Consider the following 19,270-nt stretch of genomic DNA (forward strand, 5'->3'; position numbering starts at 1 on the left):
GTTTCTTTGGATGTCATTATAATTGTACCGTATCTGTTATACAATTAATTACTTCACTGATCCACTTGGTTTCAGACAAGTGAACACAGACAATTGTATCACATCGACGTTGCCAACATATATTAAACAATTACCATGCGTGTTTGTTGCGGGGGGATTCACTTGGCATAAAAGATAGTAAAAACACAAGACTTTTGGACGCTTACAAGTTTTTACAGTTGATCTCAATACTGTAGTAGTAACAAATCAAAACAATGAATGCCGAGGTGGTCGATCAAATTGGTTCGGTTTATGGCACGGCGTTAGTCTTTGTGTGCGGTGCGGAAGCTGCGCGCGTTAAATCATATGGATAGATAAATTGCAGCAATCACTACCACAGAAGTGGTCATCAGTACTGCTGGTTCGGTATGAACTGGCGGTGAGAATTTATCACTGTCAGTTCACTTTGGTTTCTTGCCCAAACTGAAGTGAACTGACAATGTTAGCGAGTACCACTACCCAATTCATTTGCGGTGATATACCACTGCGGGTTCTTGTTACGAACTAACAGAAACAGAGGAATAAAAAGTAGAGAGAATCTTATATTTAGAAGGGTAAATACGTCCTTTTTTACTTTAAAGTTAACGGTTAACCCACAGACAACTGACGGGAGTGGCATGAGAAGGTACGCAAATTTAGACTAATGGTATATAAGGGAAAAGCCAATTTTTAGTGGCATACAAGGAATCAGACCAATTTTTAGTGACACATAAAGGGATTGTCTCTAAAAAGTACAATTGTCAAGTTCGTATTACAAGCCGGCACTGATACTATGGAGCAGATATTTTGGACCATGGTCTGGACTGTTATGTTCATTGGGTAATTAACCGGTAGTGTATTTTAAAGAAAAAAGAATAATAATTTTTTTTATATAAATTAGAATGAACACAAAGGTAAAATCAAAATTGTATAGATCAACAAGATATATACAACTTTGTCATTGAGAATCTTTTTATTTGAGATATTTAAAATGACCGAATATGTGTTAGAAATTCTTAAATATTTGGATATTTTATTTTGAGTAAATTTGAGAAAGTTACAGATTTAGTGACTAAATTATCAACTTATTGCAACAATAGTAGAGAAAATTATCATAAAACTGCAATCCCTTAGAAACCTAAAGTTACTTATACATAGGGCCAACATGTTATGGAGGTGGTACTCGACACAGGCGAGACGGCGAAATGCATCAGCACATTACTAATACATGGGGCTATCTTTCCTTTTTTCCTCCTTGCGTTTTGACGTGCCGCCAAATTACAATGTTCTCTCCGAACCATGTCCGTCCATTGGGTACACTCGCATTCCAACCTTATCACTCGACATTGTTGATCGTGCTAGACTCCAACTATCCTTGAGTTTGGTCTCAGACCACCGTCAACAAGGTTGATCCTAGGTACTGCATAACAACAATGTCATGATCGGAATTACGTATCGTCGCAGGGGCGCACAGGTCCAGACACAGCACACCGAGTGCTTAGGACGCGGTTGCAATGGCAGGAGTTGTGCGGGAGGGAGCGTAAGACGGCGTGTCGGACAGCTACAGTACTTACCGGCTTGCGATTTAGATAGGACTAGTTGGCACCCCACGCCTTGCCGCGGGATTTGCTAGTTTTATCATAGAATAAAATAAATGTTTTAAATGATTAGATGCAACTCTTTGTATATATAAAATAGATGATAATGCGGCTTCATATATAGCTTCTGTTATTACGATACAATTTATGTTTTATTTTTTGAAACGTCATTGTATATTGTTATGATATATGAAAGTTATTTTCATGTACAATCTGGTTACCGTCACAATTAGGTGGTGTAGCACTTCTCTGCTTCATCTCAAGCATGTTTCAAAAATTGGTTTGGATTCATGATACCTAATTATTGTATGTTATCCAATTGTTTATAACAAAAGAAAGCTCACATCTTATGTAATAATTGGAGTTGTATTTAGAAAAAAAAGATTAGTATTATCTTTGAGGATTTGGATGTACATAATGGATAACAATGTCACGAGTGATTATGAGCTAAAGGGAAGTGAATGGATGAGTAGCCAGCTTCTTGATCTAATGCATGGCTGATAACTCTATACTAATGCGATCCAATGGTTTAAAATTATCGATGATGTGGCTTCTTGCATGTCTTGCTTTATAAGAGTAAATGCTTTTTAGTGGGTACCAACTATATAGGAAGATAGGATTTGTTAGATCTTTCGGTTATCAATTTGTTAGCAATTCAGTCAGTATTTATAAGCCTATTTAAAGCAAGCAGATTCAATCGTTTTCTCATCTTCATGTTAGTCAAAATACACACTCTTTTAGCACTTGCTAATTTTTCATTATAAATAAACTAAAATGGCACTTGGGTTCACATAAGAGGGCTCACCGGAGTAAAGATAACCAAGTGCAGTATAGAAGAAAGCTGAAAATCGTTGATCCAAGGATGCCCCCCTGAGAGCTGGACACCAGGCGATGCCATGAAGTTACTGCTGTTGGGGTTATCATGTACAAACATTGATCGGAAATTGAGGCCTAATCTTGCAGCTGATGTCTGGTATGATGTGAAGCGAATCCGCGAAGAAGCATATGTATAACAGTTCACTCTGTACACGAGCAATTTTGTAAGAGAAGTTGAGGATGCCTGAGTGGTTCATAAGCTACAGTAGAATGCAGGCTGTCCAGTTTTGATAAGCTGTAGATAGATGTGGATGGTATGGTCTGAGCTACTCCCTCCGTTCCAAAATATAATAACTTTAAGCCTTTAGAATTTATCTTAAAATATAACAATTTCTCCACTAACATTCTTTTCTCAACCAATCACAACCCTCCACCATTCAATTTTCCCACATACTTTCACTTCTTCTCCGATCACAATACTCCCTAATTTAATTCTACCAACTTTCTTAATAACTGTATCTAACTCTTAAAATACTTATATTCTGAGACGGAGGGAGTATTTCTTAAACAAGGTCATCTGGTGAATATGAACTAAGTGTTAAAAACTAATAAAATTCATACCTAAAAGTTTTTTTAAATTCATGAAAGAGATAGATATAGATATGAAATACACTTTCACTAAATATTTAAGTCCAAACTCCACTTTATTTGAGAGTAATAAAAAATACAAATTTCAAGTGAATAGTAACATGATACTATTCACCTGAAAATTTTTTTTTCTCTCAAATGAAATTAAGTTTGGACTTAAGATTCAGTGAGAATATATTTCATATCTACACTTATCTTTAATATTTTTTTCATGAATTTACATAACTTTTAAGTATGATTTTCACAAGTTTTTAACAGATAACTTGTTTTCACCGGATAGTGTTCTCACTTTGTTTTCTCTAGGACTTCATCCTACTGTTCAGTGTTTGTTTATGCTGAGCTGATTCATTTGCGCACCGTGATATATTTCATGAGGTGCTACTCCGTAATCTGGAGAAACTGCGAGTTTTGATTTTTGTGCTTTTACAACAGTACTGAGTTGCCTCAAAAGTAAAAACTATTACTGAGTTGAAGTGCATACGGTACTTGAACATCCTCAAAGCTTCAAATTTTCTGAATTACCTGTTACTGTTGGATCCATTTACAGTTCCTATTTTTAAGATAATTGAATAATATTCCGGCCTTTGTTCAATGAGCTACTGTTAATTATTATAAAGTTCACACATGAACAAACTTAGCACACACTGACACAATGTAGGTAGAAAACACAAACTAATAGAAAGCAACGCATGATAAAAGAACCCTCAATTACTGAATTCTATTCGAGAGTCTCCATCCAAGTAGTAAAAAAGGTACATAATCGTCGACTCAAGTTTACGACATGTATCATTTATTAGCTTAATATTATCATCATGCTTTTATAGTTGAGCCTAACCCCGAAGTTAATATGTTGCTCTGAAAAATACTTGTAAATAAGATTTTAATGGTGTTTTATCATAAACCATATCATTTCTATTAAGACAAAGAGCCCAACATATAGCAGAAGCCTCTACAATAATAAGTTCTTTGATTTTTTATTAACACCCACGAGTTAATTCCCAAATATATAAGAAACATTAAGGGGAGGGCATAATCCAAAAGAGAATTGAATTGACTGTATTACCTGAATGACTGTATTTACAGTTCCTATGAATGGCTGTATTACCTGAAGCTGTACCTGTAGCTGTACACCGAAATGTTAACAATCTCATACTACCACCAGTTTACCCTTCAACTTGTAAAGGCGCAGCCATAATTTAAATTTCAAAAGTTTATTTCGTGATTTTCTTAGCGTAGTTTATTCTTCGACATTTGCTCTTAAAGTATTAATAAGACCGCTAATTCACAAATTATTATTCTGGTAAGACAGTCAGCATGATTGAGCTGGTGATTGTGAATTTGATGAAATCGAGGGTTTCCCATTGCTTACGTTTGTTTCCAGCGAAGAGCTCAACACTCAACAGTTTGAGCTTTTGGTAAAATAAAAAAAAAACAGCTTGAGCTTTGGACAGCAATAGTAAATTAAATTGGAATAAGTGTGCTTTCCCTCCCTCAACTCATGGCCGTGTATGAATAGCATCCCTCAACCACAAAATCGGGTATAAACCATCCCCCAACTCTGAAAACTGTTACAAATCAACTCAACGGACGGTTTTGGAGGCAGTTTTGTCCTACGTGGCGCTTACGTGGTGGGTTGACTTGGTCTTCATCCTATGTAGCATCAACGTGGCGCTTAGGTGGCACAAAATAAAACAAAATTCAAGAAGTGGAGGCGAGGCGACAGAATCGAGCAGCAAGATTAACGGCAAGACAAGTAGCACATGGTGGCTGCCTAATTCAGAGAAGACGTCGGCGATCACGCGAAACAAGAAAGGGGAACGAACAGAATAAATCAGAGACCATGAAATCGTCGAAGAACACGAGCAAATAGCAAACAAGCTAGCGGAGTTCTTCTAGCGTGCGCGCGACGTGGAGCGGGTGTCCGCCATGCGCAGCTGCGGGCAATGCCGCCGTCGTCCCCGTGCCGAAGCCTCTCCCGTCCTCATGTTGCAGCACAACCCGGTGCTCGGCAACATCCCCAGTGGCTTCCTTCTCAGAAGGCCGGCGAGCTTCTCCCGCGCGCGGATGGACGGCGAGCTATTTCCCCACGCGCGGACGGCCGGCGAGCTCCTCCCGCGCGCACGGCCGGCCGACGAGATCCTCCCCGCGCGAGGACGGCCGGCGACTTGGAGGGGCTTCCTCGTCCTTCATGAACCCCTCTCAGACGATGCCCCGGCGCCCTCCAGCCTCCTCTGCGTGCTCGATCCGGGCTGCTCCCCCGCGCGCGGCGCGGCGCGGCCAGCCGACGAGCTCGTCCCCTGTGCGCTGTCTCCCCGCCCTGCTGATAGAAGGCAAGAGGAGGAAGATATGAAAGAGAAAGAGGGGAAGAGATGAGGGAGAAGATGAGATGATGTGGAGACTGCTGACATGTGGGTCCCGCTTGATGAGCAAGTCAACTGCCACGTAAACAAGTCAATTGCCACGTAGAACAAAACCGCCTCCAAAACCGCTTAGGAGTTGATTTGCAACGGTTTTCAGAGTTGGGGATGGGTTATACCCGGTTTGCGGTTGAGGGATGCTATCCATACACGGCCATGAGTTGAGGGAGGGAAAGTGGACTTATTCCAATTAAATTTGATGAAATCGCCTTCCTGTGGGCCTTCAAGATGGGCCGGCACTATCCAACAAGGGCCCCGGCCATTCTCCATTTCTGGGCGGAGCAAACTCGACGGCAAGAGCCGCCGTCGCCGACGACGACCATCGCTTCCGTGATGGGAGGGCAGGCGGCGGCGGCGGTGGTGACGATTGCCGAAGTGTCCTCCTTCTTGGCGCGGGTCGTCCCCCCCCCCCCCCCCCAACCCACCACGAGCCCCGCCGACCGAGGCCGCCATGGTCGGTCGCCGGCCCTGGGGCAGAGGGTCTCTCATCGGGATGAGGTCACAGCACATCGCTGAATCCCCACGGCGACTCGGGATGTCGATTCCGCCCTCCTCAACGGGGAGGGTCTCGCTTGGGATTCATTGGTACAAGGTTCGTCTTGCTCTGCTTGTTTGCTGATGGATTGAGTTCTGCGTGTGACGTGTTCGACGAAATGCCGTAGTTAGTTCGCGTGCCATGTCTGTTGTTATGTAGTTGCAGAAGCTCAGCTTCTATATATCTTCTACAGTGTGTTCTTCCAATATTGTTGATTGAGTATGGTTTATCTGTGTTTCTCTGACTCTTTGTAAATTGAATTTTACCAAGAGAAATAGTTACAAGATGAAGTTTACAACTTCGTCACCCATTTGAGAATTTAAAATTGGCATGCATGTTCTTGCTGTATTGATACAAATATTTTCTTCACAGCCATTTGAATAAATTTTTTTTTGTTATACTTGAAGAATACAAGTGTGTATTTGGTGCATCCTCCATTGAACGTTGCTTCTCCTTGCCGCTCAGCTACACGGGTGCATGATATGCGTCATCCCCGCAGGGAGGCTCTTTTTTTTTTTGGACTGTTTATTCGTCATCTGACTTGCTGTTTTCTTATCTATCACTACTTTTACCAACTATTGGATCAACATACAACTCATGTTCTTTTCATGAATAAACAATGTTCTCACAATAAGGCCTTGTTTGGTTAATCCCTGTGAGGAAGGGATTGGAGGGGATTTATTCCACACCTATTGTGGTGTGGAATTATTCCTTCTCAATCCCCTCCAATCCTCTTCAATCCTCTCTAAACCGAACAAGGCCTAAAGGAATTGCACCTCAGTAAATCCCGACATATACAATGCAAACATTTTTTTTTGTGTGTGTAGAGAAGTTTTAAAGCACACACATATATGTCCTTGCGTAAATATAAAGCCACACATATTTAAAGTTGCAACAAAGTTGTACAAGAGTTCCTTGTAATTTTATAAAGTGTGCAAGTTTCATGTGACCTATAAACAAGGAAAAAAATCAGGCAACTGATAAATAGCAAAAATGCTATCTGTGTTCTTTTCTTTTGATGCAAGGGTATCAATGGGGCTGCTGTTATCATTTAACGTCGCATTGAGCAGTTTTATATCACCATGCTGATGTTTTCAATTGAGGTTTCATTTACAGGTATGCTGTAAGTGTACTAAAACTGCTGATAACACTTAGAATATGAAGCAGTTTTATGTACTTCCATGTTGATGTTTTTAATTGAGCTGCATTTTACTAAAACTTCTGATAACACCTAACACAATGAACAATTCTTTATACCGTCATGTTGACTTTTTTTTATAATTGAAATTGCATACATGGTAAGCTACAACTGTACTATATACTAAAACCATGTATATTTATTCATTGGGCTCCAATCATAATTCTTTATTAATTTGCAGACGTTTACCAGTTCTTTAGAAAACAATACATCATGCCAGTCTGACTTAAGGATATTTTTTCCTGAAGTGTACACATCAAGAACTTGGTTTTGGAATCTAGCTTGGTTGCAAGGTTTTGCAATTTCTCTCAGTTGCAGCCACCGGATTTGGAAGTTGGAACCAACCATTCAATCATTACTCAACTGCTCATGCCATCATATTTGTGTAGTTCAAGCTGTGTCAAAACACAAACAGGTCACAACTCACAACCAGGCAGACACGGGGCAAGAGAGTTGACAGTGGTGAAGTTGCAGTACAATGGCGGAGGTGGCGTTGTTGGCCGGCTCATGATGGATTGTGTCACCGATCGTGAAGAAGATCATTAATGATGCTAGAAAATACCTTGGAAAGGACATGGAGCATGAGCTGGAAGATTTGGAAACTACCGTCATGCCACAGTTCAAGTTGGTGATTGAAGCGGCAGAGAGGAGCCCCCGCAGGGTGGAGCTGGAGCGCTGGCTCTGGAAGCTCAAAACAGCCTTCTATGACGCTGAGGACCTGCTGGACATGCACGAGTACAAACTCCTTGAGCGTGAAGCAACATGCAACAACCCTACCTCCTCAACCTCCAACGCGCTCCTTGCACACATGTCTGCTGTGTCCAATTTGCTCCCTGCCAACAGAAAGCTACTGCGCAAGCTGAAAGAACTGAAGAACATCCTGGTGGAAGCCAAGAACTTCCATCAAGAATTTCTCTCAGCAGATGGTACTGCAGCAGCCATCATGGGGCCTAACGTCAACAGCAGCAACACCACCACCACGTCGCTTCCCACTTCAAAAGTATTTTGCCGTGACGCAGACCGTGACCATGTTGTACGTATGCTCTGCAATCCAGATGACGCCGATGCTAGTGGTGAGAGAAATTATTCTACCTTGGCCATTGTTGGACATGGAGGTTCAGGGAAAACCACACTGGCACAGTATATCTACAATGATGAGCGTGTGGTGAATCATTTCGATGTAAGGATGTGGATCTGTATTTCTCGTAAACTCGACGTGCATCGCCACACATCCGAGATCATGGAGTCTGCCACAAACAATAATCAAGGTGTGCATTTTACTAACCTTAACAATCTCCAGTGCGCGCTGAGAGGCGCCCTACAAGAGTCACAGAGGTTCCTACTTGTGTTAGATGATGCTTGGTTTTATGGTTTCCAGGATGAGGAGGAATGGGCAAAACTGTTAGCTCCTCTAGTTTCTCGGCAGCGTGGAAGCCAAGTTTTGGTAACATCTCGATCAGCGAGTCTCCCAGCTCCTCTTTGTTGTAAACAAGTTTTTCCTTTGCAGAACATGAAAGATACTGAGTACTTGGCACTTTTCAAATACCATGCATTTGCTGGAGAGCAGCAGAATCGTGAGGAGCTACAAGATATTGCTGGAAAAATAGCTCCAAAGCTTGGACAGTCTCCTCTGGCAGCGAAAGTTGTCGGTTCTCAGTTGAGCAGGAACATGACTGTTGCTGCATGGGAAGATGCTCTCAAGAGTGATAACTTGGGTGAGACCAGAGGAGCCCTATTGTGGAGTTATCAGAATCTAGATCCTAACATACAAAGGTGTTTTATGTATTGCAGCTTATTTCCAAAAGGTCATCTGTATGAAATTAATGAGTTGGTTCACCTCTGGGTAGCAGAGGGGTTTGTTGCTGACTCGAGCAATCAGAGTAGGACATTAGAAGATGTTGGCAGGGCCTACTTCAGGGAGATGGTATCTGCTTGTTTCTTTCAGCAAGTTCGTACAAAATTTGAGAATATATACAATATGCATGATATTATCCATGACTTAGCAGAAACACTTTCCAAAGGTGACTGTTTCAGACTAGAAGACAGTGTGACAGAAATACCACACTCCGTTCGGCACTTGTCTGTTTATGTTGATACACTGGAACATCATAAACAAAGCATATGCAGGTTGATTCATTTGCGCACTGTTATCTGCATGGAGCCGGTAATGGATGATGTGAATAAACTATTTCGTGAGGTATTCTGTAAGACGAAGAAATTGCGAGTCTTGCTTTTGTGCTTTCATAATGGTAACAAGCTGCCTCAATCTATTGGTGAGTTGAAGCACCTGCGGTATCTGAACATCCACAAAACTTCAATTTCTGAACTACCTGGAGCATTGTGTACTCTTTACCATTTACAGTTCCTTCGGATACATGGAGATGTCAACAATCTGCCTACAAAGATCTGCAACTTAAGTAAATTGCGGCATCTTGAAGCATGCTCTCGTTATCCCCGTCCTTCATCTGGGTTCATTGGACAACTAGTTGTGCCTAAGATTCCTTATATAGGCAAGTTGACTAAACTCCAACATATCCTAGAGTTCTGTGTGGCAAAGCAGAAGGGACATGAGCTACAGCAGTTAAGGGACATGACAGAGCTTAGCTCCAGTTTAATAATTAAAAATCTCGAGAATGTCAGAACAAAGGACGAGGCTTTGGAGGCGGTACTGGATAATAAAATTCGACTACGTCGTTTGCTATTTTCCTGGAGTTACCCAAACGACTTGCATATAGACGACAGTCTGCATTTGGAGGTTCTAGAAGGTCTGAGGCCACCTCGTGAACTTCGTCACCTTTCAATTACAGGTTACAGATCTCCTGTATATCCAAGCTGGTTGTGTGAAGATTATATTGTTAATTTAAATGCTCTTGACCTTAGGAGTTGCTCCGCCGTTGAAGGTTTACCACCCAGTGTACAACTCATGAAGCATTTCCATCATATATTCCTCTGCAACATCCGAAACCTGAAGACATTACTGTGCTTTCCAGGAGGCCTTCAATCCTTCACTATCAGTGGTTGCCCATTGCTTAGATTTATTTCTAGCGGAGAGCTTGGACAGCATGAACTACATACGAACTTGATGAAAGCGGACAATTTGTCATCCCGGCTTTCAATGATCTGGGAGACACAGAGAGGGTCAGAGGTACATAAACGTAAGATCAAGGATGCACTGGTATCCGAATCTTCATCTATGAAGCAGTTGATGGCATTGATGGATGATGATATATCAGCACAACTCCAAATCCTGAAGAGTGCTTCAGGAAGTGAAAGAGACGAGGTATTGTTGGAGGAAGACACCATAAAAGCATGGCTGTATTGCCAAGAGCAAAGGACGAAACTTATCTATGCAAGGCCCAGTGAGAATCTATTGCTTCTCCCATCATCACTTTGGTTTCTCTCCCTTTCGTCATGCAGTCTCACTGATGGAGCTTTAGCTGTTTGCCTTCAAAGACTCACCTCACTGAAAAGTTTGTATATAATGCAGATCATGAGCTTAACTTCATTTCCATCACCACAGGTGCTTCAGTGCTTAACGGTGCTTGAAAACTTGCATATTCGTTCTTGCTGGTGCCTCAGATCATTGGGTGGCTTACGAGAGGCAATCTCCCTTTCAGAACTCGAGATAGATTCCTGTGTTTCGTTAGAGTTGGTGGATGGAAATGGAATAGCCACTATGCCACCCTCTATTGAAAAGCTCTCTGTTTCTGGCTGTGTTCTTGGGACTGATTTCCTCACTACTGATTTCCCACATCTGCATAGCATTTCCATCACATGCTGCAGAAGCTCTTCATCATTGGCCATCGGTCATCTTCATTCCCTGGAATCAGTCTCACTGAATAACATGCCAGATCTGTGCTTTCTTGAAGGTTTATCATCATGCTCACATCTCCAGGACATACATCTGATAAATGTTCCCAAGCTTATCACGGAGTCTTTCACCCAGCATAATGCATGCAAATCACTCGCTATTAATAGCGAGGCCATGCTCAGTCTCATGCTCTCTATAAAGGATTTTGTGCTCCCAGAGAAACTCTGTTTTGAAAATTATGACGAGGCATCCCTTACATTTGGAACCTCTGCAAATTTCACATCTATCAAGTCTCTGGAGTTCAATGACTCTAAAGTCATGTACCTGCCAAACAGTTTGAAGAACCTGTCCAGTCTGGAGAGAATCAAATTCGACAGATGCCCAAACTTATCACTTTTACCAGATTTCCCTGATTCTGTCCAGCAAATTGAAATACAAGAATGCGAGTGCTTGAAAAGAAGCTGCCAGGCACCTAATGGAGAAAACTGGCCAAAGATTGAGCACATCCGTTGGAAGCTGATTGAATTTTCCAAACACGATGAAGGCATAATGTGGTGCAATGTAAGTTTTGATACTTCTATATCTGCAATAATTATATTTTTTGATCAGTCCTACAAAAAGTTAAGGCCTTACTACTATGTGCATATGTTAGATAAAAAATTGGCAGGGTATAACTGAACATATTTCACCGGAAGACTAATCATTTCTTTTCTGGATGAGTTCATTTATAAACATAATCATTAATTGCTAATTTTGGATTATTATGCCAGAAATAATTTATTAACACTCCTTATCAAGTACAATTTTTACCACTAATAATTCCAAACTGTAAGAAACCTATGTACTTATTGATGCTTACATAGCGACTCAAATGAATGTTTAATGGACATTAAGTATAAAAATCTAAATTCCTGAAACAATAAACATCGATTTATAATTATGCAAATGTTACAGCATTAATAGCCCATACGAATTAGCGACTAGTAGAATCCAATTGATTTTGTTATGAGATCTCTACTAATTCCATAAAGATTTTATTGTTCTGGTCCTATCAGGCACAGGTATGATAAAGTTGGAATTTTTTCTCGAATATATAATAAAGTTGGAATAGCTACCTACCCTAAGAAGCTACAGCCTGGACAACCTGTCGCCTGGTAAGTTTATCATTTGGCGCTCTTGATTTTTCTTGCAGTGAGAGAGCCTTAACTTTGTCATGCGTGGTGCCACGGTCACAAAGAAAGCATGTAAAATATAGGTAAATATGTTCCTTTATCATAATACAAGGATGTACTGCCCGGTATATTGTCTAGTGAACGATACAAATTAGAACTTAAATAAGCTCTTTACACGGTACTATTCTCCGTATTAAGCACAAACGAAGTAAATATGTATCAGTTTCCAATGAATAAGCTAACCTTAGTAATTAATCCTTTAGTTTTGACAGACACTGCAAGAATCACGAGTAATTAACAACTCGTCACAACTGAATTGCTACTGTTTACAAACTGTATTCCCTCCGTCCCATAATATAAGGGATGTTGGAGGGACGCGCCTGTCCAGATTCGTTGTCCTAAGATGTGTCACGTCCCTCCAAAATCCCTTATATTATGGGACGGAGGGAGTAAATCTCTTGTTCATCCAGGACTGCAGACTATTTAGCTAATCCTATGTATATTTGTGACAGTAAGGGCACCGGTGCGCCATCACCAACTCAATAAGGGAACAGGCCGCGCACCTTATCTGATCCGCTTGATGATGGATGGTGTTGTGGTGAAGACAGCGTCATCGGGAGAGCCGGAGAAGTTGAAGGTGCAGAGAATAAAACTCAAATCTGGACCTTTCCTTTCTTCAGAATTCATGGGTGAACCGCTAATTACGATATTCACATGACATCTACTCCTATAAGTGCCGCACTTGTATTGATCGAACGGCTCTTATTAAAAGTTGACATGGCTCATATCAGTGTTTTGATAAATTTCATCTTCGAATGAAAATTTTAATTTTCCATCCCTTCCGTCAGGTTGGAATTTTCTGGCATTTTCTAATTCAGGGTACATACACTCCAATTTGAAATCAGCATTGTCTTCACAAAAATAACTGGTAAGTTCATGAACTGTTGATGTACGATCCATATTCCATGTGTTAGTGTCAGCATCATCACTCCTAAAAAGGTTCTGGTACTGTGCATGTCAGGTTTCAGAGATGACTATATGCTTGGCAATTCCATTGCAGAAATAGCTGGGTGATGCTTGACATTTTCTTTTTTCAGATGTCCTTCCAACAGTAGAGAGCTGGTATTTCGCAAATTGCATTAGAATTGTGAAGTTGTGTGGTTTAAATGCTTAGCAAAGGTTACATCTTCGTGCTATATATTTTTTGATGTCTCGTCCTATGTGTGGTTGAACTGTTGAAGGTGTTAGTATTACTACACTTGGTTTCAGACAAGTGAGCACAAACAGTTATCACATTGCCGTTGCCAAACATATCTTGTTTATAGAGCAGGCATAATAGTGGACGGTAGAATGTCCACATAGGATTTTTATGAGTTGGAGGAGAGAGGGGAAGAGAGAGAGAGAGAGAGCACTAGCGGTCGCCAACATATCATGTTTTCGGAGCAGGTATAATAATGAGTCATTCTACGTAAATTTTGTAAATTTTTTTATGAGTTGGAGGAGCGAGAGGAAGAGAGAGAGAGAGAGAGCGCGCGCACTAGCGGACGAATCCCGACTATACACTCCGGCCGAGGTCGTGGGGCCTGCTAGGAGAGGAGCAATGGTGCACCATCCTGATCAACCTGCGTACTCACCTGCCCGACGACAATGGCACCATCCTGGGCTAGCCATCGTCCACCTCCACCAGGTTCATCCTCGTCTGTTGCCCCGACCGACATTGTCCAACTTGGCCACCGCCGTCTTCCGCTTCGACCGCATGGCCGCCCTCATCCAACTCGGCCGATGTCGTCTCTAGCGTCCACCGGACCGCCACTGCCATCACCTGCATCCGCCGACTGCTCATCGGTAAAGAAAAGAAGAACGAGAATAAGATGGAAAGGGAAGGGAAGAGAGAGGTCCCATGAAGAGAATAAAATAGTTATATTACAATATTTTTCTCTTGTAGACATTAGCTACATTATAAAATGATATGATCAATTTTTTTACGAGCTAGCAGCGCACTATCTTATTGACCTTGCTTTTAAGAAGGAATCACGATACTCTAACGTTTAAAGTTGCGTGACTTTGAAAATAGAGGCTTGTTCTATGATAAGATCAGGATTACCATTGTTCTAATCATCTTGCTTCTTTTCTCTATTACTCTGGTCCAACTAGTAGCTCTCTGAAGCTGCTGATAGCAGTGTCACGGGCTAATTATTTTTTTTCTTTTTATTACACGGTAAACGCACAAACACCACAGGATACTACACTTATATTCAGCGAATATATTTCAACACAGACTCTAAGAGACAGAAATTAATGTACATATCTGAACTTAATAAAACCCTATTAAAAAATCCACCTGCATATTTGTAATATTCGTGGGCACGGGGATTTAGTCCATGAAATCAAAGACACAGCATCACCACACCCGGTACTTCCACTCTTTTCGTTGATTCTGATTGAAAATCTCGAGTTACGTTAGTCCGTTACTTTATTACTCAGCTGATTCAGATTATTCTAGTTTTTGTTTTTATTTTTCTTCTTATTTTCACCTGTTAGATTTATTATTTTTCTTCGTATTTTCACCTGTTAGATTTTAGAAAGTTGATGCGTTTGTCGGGTACTAAGAAAAAGAAAAAAACAAAAGCTAGAAAATAAATTTATTGAATCGCAAAAGGTGCTTATACACAAGTTCTTTTCAGCTTCAGGTTATGTTGTTTCTGGCAACAATCATTTCGAGGTAGTGTCCCTAATGATTTATGCATAAAAAATTGCCCAAACAAGCGTCTCTTTATGAGAGACATTGGATATTTGTCATCTCTTTGCTGGAGCATTATCAATGGAATCGTTGGAGCTCAGTTATTTGATGCATGAATATTTGAAATACTACTTTTATTTCTCAGTTGTTAGTTTTTCTATTGTAGAATCAATATTTCGGTAGCAGGTGAAAGAGAGTTGTTTGTTCCGTTTTCCACGCGTACGCTTACCAAACTACTGAACGATGCGGTTTTTGTAAAAAAAATTCTATATGAAAGTTGCTTTAAAAAATCATATAAATTTAAAATAGTTAATGCTCAACTAATCATACGCTAATGGCTCACCTCGTTTTGCGTATGCATATCTTCTCAATCTTCTCTTTTTCCATCCTCTCAAACTTAATAGTCTACTCTTTAGCATTTTTCGCAGTTGCTTGAGTTTCGGATTCTGATTCTATCACAATTTTTGATAAATTTTGAGTAAACTTTGGTTGAATTTTACTATTCTAAATTTTAATTCACCAAATCCTTTCAAATTTTCACTCGGAATATACTTTTATCCCACGTCAAAACCTCAAAATTTCGCGGTTCTCGATATTTTCCTAAAACCCTGCTAGTGTAGTGTCGACTGTCGAGGCGTCGATGCTGCGGTGCGGAGAACACAAAAAACCCACACCCACAAAAAGCCTCTGCCGCCGCTGACGCGCCGACGGCGGCGGCGTCGCCGGCTCGGCGCCATGCTCCACCTCCGCAACCACCTCCTCCCCCTTCTCCACGCCGCCACCTCCTCCTCCTCCCCTCTGCAGCTCACCCGCCACCGCCTCCTCTCCACCGCCGCAAGATCCCCCTTCTCCGTCGAGCACTACCTCGTCGCCACCTGCGGCCTCACCGCCGCCCAGGCGCGCAGGGCGTCCCCGAAGCTCTCCCGCCTCAACTCCGCCTCCAACCCCGACGCCGTGCTCGCCCTCCTCTCCTCCTCCACCGCCGGCCTCGACTCCCTCTCCCTCTCCCGCGCGGACCTCACCGCCGTCGTCGCCGCCGAGCCGCGGCTGCTCCGCGCGAGGCCCGGCACCATCGCCCGCCGCATCGCCTCCCTCCGCGGCCGCGCCAACCTGTCTGCGCCCCAGATCCGCAGCTTCCTCATGTCGGCGGCGCGGCGCACCTCGCCTCGTCCGACGTCTCCCCGAAGCTCGCGTTCTGGGTCCCCTTCCTGGGCTCCTTCGACATGCTCCTCAAGATCCTCAGGAGGTGCAACGCGATCCTCGCCACCGACGTCGACAAGGTGGTCAGGCCCAACGTCGCGCTGCTCGGGGAGTGCGGGCTAGGTGTTTGTGATATTGTCCAGATGACCCAGACCGCCGCGTGGCTGCTCACGTTCAACCCAGAGCGACTGAAGATTGTCGTGCGGCGCGCCGAGGAGCTCGGTGTGCCCACTTCATCGTGGGCGTTCAAGGACGCCGTGTGCACCGTCGCCCGTAACAACCAAGGCACCATCGCCGCGAGGATGGAGTTCTTGCGCGGCACTCTTGGTTGCTCCATGGACAAGCTACGCTCTGCGATCAGCAGGAAGCCGAGTATTCTAGGATTCTCGGAGAAGACGCTTCGCGGCAAAATAGAGTTCTTGCTCACTAAGGTCCGATTGGAGCCTGAATACATCTTGCAGAGGCCTGTGATGCTCACGCTCAGCCTGGACAAGCGGTTGGCGCCGCGGCATTATGTTCTACAAGCCCTTGTGGAGAAGGGGTTGATCAAAAATGATGTTGATAACTACAGTTGTGTTTGTTTTGGCAATGAACATTTCGTAGCGAGGTACATTGATCGCCACGAGGATGCTCTTCCTGGTCTCGCGGATGCCTATGCCGCTGTTCATGCTGGCAAATCGCCTGCACAAAGTCTAACTCAACATCTTCAGACAGACAGATATCGGAGGTCAGTTATCTCTCTGGCTTTATAGCTAATGCAACACTTCATCCTCTGAAGTTATCTATTGATTTTTTTAGTCATGGCAACATCTATTTTTTTTCTCAAATCTCAACATCAGTCAATGGTAGAACTACAAATCATCTGATTGCTAATAATGCTAATGCAAGTTGAAGTCATGGATATTTATGCAGCAACTCAATCGTTTTAATTTGAGCTTAGCGCCCTTACTGCTCATGTGATGTCTTGTTGCTTCGACAACTATTTGCGTGTTCTGTTAAATTTGAGCAAACAAGGGTTTTTGGCAGTTTTCCTGCTTTGTTTTCACTTCCTCTGCATTTCCTAATTTAGATTATATATTCAACCTTCCATTGATGTTTACAAGTACTATAAAGTAGTTCGCGCGACGCTACACTGCATGGCCTGATTAAGTGATTACACACCGATGCTGTCCAAGTTCAGTCTAAGTCATTCTTGAATCGTGAAACAGATGGATACTAGTATGCTTCGCAAATTCCTGGCAATTCCATTCAAGAAATAGCTTGGCGATACTTGACATTTTCTTTTAAGATGTCCATCCAACACCAAAGGGGTGCTGTTTCGCATCCCGCACTAGAATGGTAAACTAGTGCGTAATTTAAATGTTTAGCAAGGTTACCTAACTATATTTCCTTAATTATTTTCAGTGATGGAGAGGCAACGTACGTGTTGGGGAATCAACCGGTCAGAATGGAAGACAAGTGACAATAGGCACGCATATAACATCGGTTGGAACAGAAGGCATGAATGATCAAACATATGTCCAAAAATCATCAACGTCAAACATTACTAGCTGAAGGGGGTATAGTAAGGTAATTAACCAACAATGCCAAAAGTCGATTTCAACTACTTATCGTCGGTTTGGACCTTCGAGATGGGTCGGTTCTATCAACTAGGAGACAAGGGGGCCCATCCAGAGACCAACAACAGCTTGGCCCAGCCCATGCACACCTAGAGTTGCATCCAGCATCTGATTTCTGCTACAAGGAAGAATCGTTCACTAGAACCCCAGTGGCAGCATGAAGCGTTCACAGCATGCACAATGCATCAACAAACCAAGGGGAACTAAAAATTTTAATGGTGCTAAAATTTTGGGAATCTCCTGCTTCTGTACTCTCTTAACTTTTAGCTGAATTTTGGTAGTACCCAACTTTTAACCATTCCAGTTTTGGTAATGCTAGAATTCAGGTTAGGTTTCATATGCTTCGTATGGCTAATGAGCCAAACAGATAGCATCAATGCTTTCACTTGACAAAAGTTGTTGAGCCTTTCCAAATGCATGAAGCAATCCAAATTGTTTTAATTACTATATGACAAATGCATCAGGTGACATTTTTATGGGGTGATGTTGTTCATCCTTTCCTGTCATCCATCGAGATATACACTTAAAGTTTGTTATGTGGAGCTTTCTGGAAAGGTCCTGGAACAACTCTCTTGCTAGGAAATGTTCACTATGTCACTATACATGCTAGTATGCAGGAATCACCAAATTCCATTAACTACTATATGAAATTAATGAGCTTAATTGCAACTTTGTAGCAAGACTACCTGCCTAACAACCGATTACACTGAGCAGCTGCCAACTGATTATTTACCTGGTATAGACATGGAATTCAAGTCTAGATTGGGCGGTTGGCTGCTTGTTTAACTTAATTTGGAACCTATAGGTAATTAATCCATGTCTATCATATCTTATTAACCATGTTAGGCACAATATTTCTGATTTTAATGGTACAAATACACAAAGCTTGTACTCAAAAGCTCAACAATTTGACACTTTTTCGTTGCCACATTGATTGTTTTGTCCAGGATGTAAGCCCAATTTGTGGAGTGTAAGAAATGAAATCTCTCCCTTAATTGTAATACAGTAACAAGGCCAGAAGTTGATTTCAATTACTCCCTCTGTTTCACAATGTAAGACTTTCTAGCATTGTCCACGTACATATAGATGTTAATGAATCTAAACACATGCATATATCTAGTTAGATTCATTAACATCTAAATAAATGTGGGCAATGCTAAAAAGTCTTACATTGTGAAACGGATGAAGTACTTATCATCGGTTTGGACCTTCAAGATGGGCCGGTTCTATCAACTAGGGTAACAAGGGGCGTTATTACCATGTTAATATCATGTTATCCATGTTAACAAGGACCTTCAAGTTTGTAATAATTAAACCTCAATTAATATCATGTTATTACCATCTCGTTTTGTATGAAACACTTAATCTTTATCTTCATATCTATTTTCAGAAGATTCAAACACCACCGTAGAGTTGCATTTGGGCATCTGATTTCTACCACTGGAGTTCAATAGAACTCCACTCGACTCCACTGGCTAGGGCCTAGTAGCGGTGGAGC

General features: G+C 42.0%; 1 protein-coding gene and 1 pseudogene across 6 annotated transcripts; both read left to right on the top strand.

Annotated features, from left to right (window-relative positions):
• Positions 1-5,767: 5,767 nt before the first annotated feature.
• On the top strand, positions 5,768-14,020 carry LOC127754777 (putative disease resistance protein RGA3). 6 transcript variants are annotated; one of them, XM_052280353.1, is made up of 6 exons: positions 5,768-7,148; positions 7,412-11,602; positions 12,097-12,195; positions 12,726-12,850; positions 13,062-13,141; positions 13,235-14,020. In XM_052280353.1, exons 2-3 carry the CDS (start codon positions 7,805-7,807, stop codon positions 12,106-12,108), a joined length of 3,810 nt encoding a protein of 1,269 aa, XP_052136313.1. In that variant the 5' UTR covers positions 5,768-7,148; positions 7,412-7,804; the 3' UTR covers positions 12,109-12,195; positions 12,726-12,850; positions 13,062-13,141; positions 13,235-14,020. The 6 variants fall into 6 exon arrangements, with proteins under 6 accessions (XP_052136313.1, XP_052136315.1, XP_052136311.1 ...); XM_052280355.1 differs by lacking the exons at positions 13,062-13,141; positions 13,235-14,020 and having other exon boundaries at positions 5,768-6,089; positions 7,058-7,148; positions 12,726-13,054; XM_052280351.1 differs by lacking the exons at positions 13,062-13,141; positions 13,235-14,020 and having other exon boundaries at positions 12,726-13,054.
• Positions 14,021-15,580: 1,560 nt separating this feature from the next.
• Positions 15,581-18,896, top strand: LOC127753957 (uncharacterized; annotated as a pseudogene).
• Positions 18,897-19,270: the final 374 nt, after the last annotated feature.

This window comes from Oryza glaberrima, chromosome 11, assembly GCF_000147395.1.
Source record: "Oryza glaberrima chromosome 11, OglaRS2, whole genome shotgun sequence".
Classification (NCBI taxonomy): domain Eukaryota; kingdom Viridiplantae; phylum Streptophyta; class Magnoliopsida; order Poales; family Poaceae; genus Oryza; species Oryza glaberrima.

Excerpts from the sequence above, each read along its gene's own strand:
- LOC127754777 (XM_052280353.1), top strand. The coding sequence starts at position 7,805 with ATGGAGCATGAGCTGGAAGATTTGGAAACTACCGTCATGCCACAGTTC.